A 6,592-nucleotide genomic window follows, 5' to 3' on the forward strand; every position below is an offset into this window, starting at 1 on the left:
TTTTTGAGACAGGGTTTCTCTGTGTAGCCCTGGCTGTCCTGGAACTCACTTTGTAGACCAGGCTGGCCTCAAACTCAGAAATCCACCTGCCTCTGCCTTCCGAGTGCTGGGATTAAAGGCGTGAGCCAGTACGCCCGGCATCATGGGTCTTTACCACCTTTTACTGCACAATCAATTTCTCTGCAGGTGTCACTATGGGCCCAGCCCAGTCTCGGGCCCACACAGCATCATCTCTCTGGTTCTCAACTAACAGGCTCACATTTCTTCAAGAGTCAACTGGCCTCTAAAGTCTTGTGGGACCCTAAGCTGAGGCTTAGCAATGTCTGTCTGCCTCTCCTAGAAGCTCAGGCATGGTTTGCATGAGGTCAGGGGTGAGTTTTAGTTAGTTTTGTATCTCTCAAAGCCAAGCACACAGTAGGGCCTTAACACCTGCACAGTGAAGTGACTATGGGCGTTAGTTTGTTAAGAGGGTAAAACTGGTGCCTGGTCTGAGTGAGCAGCGGAGTAAGCAGTCTCCCAGCTGCTCCTGCTTCCTTAATTCAATACGCACAAGATTGACCTCCCGATTCTCCCTCTTGCTGTCACGCTCTGTTCAGTAGGTGTTGCAAAGACTGCTACGTTGGACTTCTCTAAAGGCTCAAAGGTTAAGTGGTCTGGAGATACTACAGAAGAAAGGAAAGGCTTTGCCATTTTTTTCCTCTCAGAAAAGCTCTTTCCATCCATCCATGTCCTCCAAGACCACCACAAGAACCCTGGTGGTCGCCGACCTCTGTAGACAGTACACATGATACTGTCCATACAGTTTGAACAAATATCAGTCCCACTCTCTAGGAACTTCCGAGGTACCCTAAGGCTGGGGCTCTTTAGACTTTGAGGATCTTTAGTCTTTGTGAATTTGAGGAGTGTGGTTCCTGTACTAGGGGCATTAGCAGCACCTGGGAACTTACTGATGTGGCATTCTTAGACATTACCAGAGCCACATGAAAGCCCAGTAAGTACTCTGGGACAAATGGATGGGCTCTGAGCCTGTGAATCAGCACTGTTAAAAGGGCACACGCACCAAGAGGTGGAGAGAGCGTTAGAAAGAGTGTTTGCCTTCAGGTGGAACTTTCTGATGAACTTTCTATGGCAGGAACCTGATCTGACAGACACTGATGATCAGTAAAGGTTCACCGCAGTCCACAATTCAGATGGTAGTCAGTCTGTCCAGTCACTTTGGACCCTGAACAGGCAGTACACAGGGCAGCAGGCACGTGGCAGAGGCGTTGCTCACTGAGGCCCTGGGCCTCTCAAGGACGTGTTTCCAATGACCCATTTTATCTAACCCCGCTCAATTTTCAAAGGTTTTGCTCTGTGCTGCCAGGATGGCAGCTGCGAACCAAATGTGGCTCTGGACACCTGAACGATGGCTAGTGGGATTGAGGAAATTTACATTTATTTCATTTAAAAATTAAATAGCTACCTATGGTTCATAGCTACCCTCCTGAATGGGACAGTTTTATAAGATGACTAAATTGTATTAAATTACACTCAACTTAGGTCCTAAAATGCCAGCAGTAAGTACCTGTAACATACTCTCTTAGATTTTGTTCCCTGCAAATGCAGACGGCTACTCACGGTTTGTTCATTCTCAGCCTGGCTCTGTAGGATGCAGGCCATGAACCTTCCCACACGGAGCTAGCGCTACCTTTTCTGCGCCCCTCCCCAAGGGTTAGGTATGCGATACAGTTTTCTTTTTCAAAGTGTTTACTAAGGTTCGCCTCAAGTTTGTGCTCCCCCTGCCCCAGCCCACTGAGCTGGAGGGGCAGAAAATTCCAAGACACAGAACAGAAGTCAATGTGGATGCCTACAAGGAAATGTCTCCTGCTGGTTTCAGAAATCCTCTGTTTCATACCAGGTTCTGTTCAAGCTGATAATGGATGTCTCTTTCCAGACAACTGGGTACTCATCATCTGCTAACAAGGCATGCCTGGCCCCTCTGCCACGTGTCACTTAACATGTCTGTATACAATTAAAATTCGGGTTACAGAAAGACTATGTCAAACTTAATCTATTTCTATGTATGTGTGTGTGTATATATATATATATATATATATATATATATATATATATATATATAACCAATTTATTTACATTTTTGATACTACATATGTGTGTGTCCAGTTGCACATGTGTGTACAGAGGCCAGAAGAAGATGTCAGTTGTCCTGCTCTGGTTTAGTCCCTTGAGGCCGGGTTTCTCACTGAGCCTGGAGCTAAGGTGACAGGCAGCCATCTCCAGCGATCAGATTCTTCAGGTTCTACCACCCAGAGGTAGGGTTACAAGCACACACAGCCATGCCTGTCTTCTTATGTAGGTGCTGGGATCTGGAGAGCACTCGTCCTCAACTCATTGACCCATCTTCTCACCCTTTAAAAATAGTCATTCTAAACACCTTTGTTAGCAGTGTAGCTAGGTCTAGTCTGGCCTTCCACAAAACAGTGTTCCTTCCTGCACACATACTTTAAAGGGGGGACTTTTACAAATGTTTCCTGTCTGGCCTTTGAGGAGGCAACAGAAATCTACATATATCATGTCTCCAGTCATCACAAGGACATTTCTGGGAGTGTAAAGAGAGCCAGCCCCTAGGGTAGGATGCTACAGAACAGTTGTGAGTTTTCCATGGTCCTGGACTAGACTGTCTTCACCTGTGCCATTGTTTCCTCTTCCTAGGTGGGCCTACCTCACTGAGGAACTAGGAGTGAGGAACAATACGGAACCTAGGCAGCCATGCACTTTCTTTCATGGTCTGTACCTCAGTGTCCAGGAAATTACTGTGAGGGGTCAGAGTTTAGGGGTACACAGATGGTTGAAGTGGGTGGTGGTCGAGTGTGATGAGTGAAGTCAGGGTGAGTGCTCTGTCCTAGTTTGCCTTCTCTTGCTCTGATGAACTGTATAATCAAACCCACCTTGTAGAGGAGAAGGTTTACTTCATCTTATACTTGCAGGTACTAGCCTGTCACCGAGAGAAGTCAAGCAAGCAGGAACCTGGAGGCAGGAACTACAGCAAAGGCCATGGAGGAATACTTATTGGCTTGCTCTCCATGGTCCGCTCAGCCTACTTTCTTATAAAATCTAGACTACCGGCACAGACTCTGCATTCACACTGAGCTGGACCCTCCCACAATCATTAATCAATAAAATGTCCCACAGAGTTGCCTATAGGCAATTTGATGGAAGCCCAGTTGAGGTTCCCTCCCCCAAGATGGCTATAGTGCCTGTTAAGTTGTAAGCCATTAGCCAGCACATGCACCAAGTGGAAGGGGAGGGAGGGCTAGTGGTATATACGGAAGGCTCTCCGCATGAACTGCTAAAGCAGAGTGAAGACTCAGAGTCTACCTCATCCAGGGGTGCCAAATGGATGCTTCTCCTTGTTCCCCAGGAGAGACTTCACTAGAAGAAGTCCTAGCACTGTTTCTGCTAAGCTTGGGGGCCACGGGGAGGATCCCAGTCTTCCAAACAACAGCCAGGGAACTGAATGTCCTGCCTTTCCCCACTGAGTCAGCTCATACCATAAGGAAGGACTTGGAACAGCAGCAGCAACAACAGCAGCAGCAGCAGCAGCTACTGCAAGCTGAGCCACACCACGGTCCAGAACACTTCACAGACCAATGTGACTCCACAAAGGATGGGCTGGAAGCCTACAGTCTAGGGAGCACCATGGCCCATTCTCACACAAAGACAATACCAGTTACACAAGGGCTTGTGACTGAGTCTGATATCAAGTTGAGTGTTTTGTTTGTTGGCATTCCTTCTAGTTCTGCCCAACAGGCCCAACAGTTACCTAGCAACAGCCATGTAGGCCTGGCTTGCTACAAAAGGGACTGTTTGGCTCCCCCCCCCCACTCTTCTCTTTGTGCCACCTTTCTCCCTCTCTCCCCTTCCCCCATTTCTCACGTGTTCCTGGTCAGCTACTGCTGCCGTCGCTGCCTCTTCTCTTCTTCTGTCTTCCTTCTTTCTCTCCTCCTCCTCCTCTTCTTCCTCCTCCTCTTTTTCTCTCTCCCTCTCCCTTTCTCTCTGTCTCTTTCTCTCTCTCTGTCCCCTTTCTTTCTCTGTCTCTAATCCCTTCTCAAATGGCTAGTACCTGGGGGTGGTGGTGCCTTAGCATGGGTCCACTGAGTCAAACCCTTAAAAAACATATCCTTGGCTCTATAAAATACATTTTGATTTTATAAAACACATCAGTGTTCACTGTCTTTTGTTGTTGTTCTTCCACTATGCACTGACAGTCTTGGGCCCTTACTGGATGCAGGGTTCTTTAAGATTAAAAACATAAACATCTATTTAGTCTATGTGTGTGGTGTGTGCACACTTGGAGGTAAAAGGACAACTTGCTCAAGCTGATCCTCTCCTTCTACCATGTGGCTCTCAGAGACTGAACTCAGGTCATTAGGCTTGGTGGCAAATGCCTTTATCTAATAGCCTAGCTGTTGAGTTTTAAACTTTGAATGTCCCAGCTTCTGTAATTGTACAAAATAAGTTTCTTCCTTATCTAAGTTACCTACAGTGACCACCCCTCTGTCCTCAGAACCACTCTACAAGGAGACGATTATTAGCTCCAAGTGGCAGGTCAGGAGGCTGCCAGAGGGGCCAAGTTCAGGTCCAAGGTCAGCAGCAAAGAGGGCTCACATCTTGCTCTGAAGCCCTTTGCTGCTGCTGCCTCCCACGGGGCTGAGGCTGGAGCTTAGTTTATCACAGAGCAAAGGAGCACACAAGCTTTAGAATGCTGTATTTGTATATTCATTAAAACCCACCACTTACAGGATATTAAAACCATTCGAGGAGACGAGCATGGCAAAGGTGTAATGGCATTTGTGCGTCTGCCAAATCAGAGTGTATGAGCTTTTATAAAGTTTCAGAAGTGTGGCTCACAGGGCAACGGTGTGTGGCCACTGCCTTTTGATCCCTCATGTGGAAAATGTGTACTTACAGATATTGCAGGAAACCTCACCACTTCCTTCCTACGTGTCGGTCAAAACACCAACTACTTGACTAATCAGACTGTGGAGCTTCCCTCACAGATGGGAAATGAGCTATTTTCACCCCACAAATCCAGCTGTGACACACTACCAATGTGCAGAGCCACTGGATGGTTCTCCTGTAGGCAGCATGAATGATTTAAGCCAATCATGAAAAAGTAAACGAGGAGTTAATGAAGATAATCTGTCCTCTCACAAGGGAAAATGCGCCTGTCCCAGGGCAGGAAGGAGGCTTGTCAGCTATGTGACATGGCTTTAACAGGAGACGGAAGTTCCCAATGGACTGGGCCTCCCCAAGCAAATCAGCAGCTCCTCGTGTTCCGATTTCATCACTCGTTTGAGGGCCTTTCCTCCCTCTATCTGCAGTCCGGTGGAGACAGCATTGCCTCCTGTTCTCTCTTAGGCCTTCCCTATGTCTCCCATGCTAAGATGACATGGGACCCCTTCAGCTCAGGACTGCCCCATCAACACTTTTGCCTTAAGAGTCAAGAGACTAAAATGGACCTGCCCCAAGTGTTACAGAGTCTTTGACTGGTAGGTGACGGGTTCACTTGGAAGACTCGGGAGCTCTCACACCTGGCACTGATGACCCTGTCTGTTGACAAAGGCCACTGTTGCACCAGGAGACACTCACCAGCATCAAGGCTTCCAGTGGCGGCCGTCCAGCCCATGACAGGAGGGATGGCTCCAACCACGGCTCCAACCCAGGTATTGGTGATGCTGATCCTCTTCAGTGGTGTGTAACAACAGGTATACAGGAAAATGTTGAAGACCCCCAAGGCCCCTGTGAGTGGATTCACTCCCCAGGTCAGAAGGGCCACTCCTGGCACAGCACAGCAGGTGGCAAAAGACACGGCTAGCAATGGGCTAGAAGAGAGCAGAGGACATTGTGAAGACATTCCACTTAGCTCTGGCCTGCAGCTCAAAGTGTGCACTGAGGCGGAGCCAGCATCTTCACATCCAGGGAGGATGATGGGAAGCTCATGGAGAGTCTTCCTGAGACTGTAAAGAAGCTCAGGTGGGAGGCGGAGCCCCTTGCAATCCTTCCCATCTGCAGGTCCCCTGGACTCCTCTCTTCTAGAGCTGACATGAAGGCTTAGACAGGGCTACTTTTAAATAAAGGACAGATGCAAACAATAATGCAAGTTCTGGACAAAAACAGGAACCCTTTCGGAAGCCATTCTACTCATTTGTTTGCACTTTAAAGTGTCACCAAAGCAGGAACAGCAAACATCAATGTCTGCCCTAGAGAATCTGCATGATACATCACCAGCAAATTATAGGCTTAAGGCCCTACAGTCCTGTTACAAGAGTCAACACCAGGAGGCTGGTTCACACTGCCAATGATGTAACTTGGTTTGTGGATATGACTGTCAACAAGAGGTCACGAGGGCTAGGTATGTAAAAAGACTACTCTACAATGTGAAAGACTTTTTCAGTCTAAATAAGTGTGACCTCCTGGTTCCTGTTTATACACACTTTTTTTTTTTTTTTTTTTTTTTTTTATTTATTTATTATATGTAAGTACACTGTCGCTGTCTTCAGACACTCCAGAAGAGGGAGTCAGATTACGT

General features: G+C 47.5%; 1 protein-coding gene across 1 annotated transcript in view; it reads right to left on the reverse strand.

Moving 5' to 3' along the window:
* The window catches only part of LOC110305849 (protoheme IX farnesyltransferase, mitochondrial), a 118,171-nt gene that overhangs the window by 7,713 nt on the left and 103,866 nt on the right, over positions 1–6,592 (reverse strand). Inside the window, exon 6 of the mRNA XM_021177982.1 lies at positions 5,653–5,885. Within this exon, the coding sequence (XP_021033641.1) occupies positions 5,653–5,885 (233 nt within the window). The remainder of the gene's footprint in view (positions 1–5,652; positions 5,886–6,592) is intronic.

This window comes from Mus caroli, chromosome 11, assembly GCF_900094665.2.
Source record: "Mus caroli chromosome 11, CAROLI_EIJ_v1.1, whole genome shotgun sequence".
NCBI classification, from domain to species: Eukaryota; Metazoa; Chordata; class Mammalia; order Rodentia; family Muridae; genus Mus; species Mus caroli.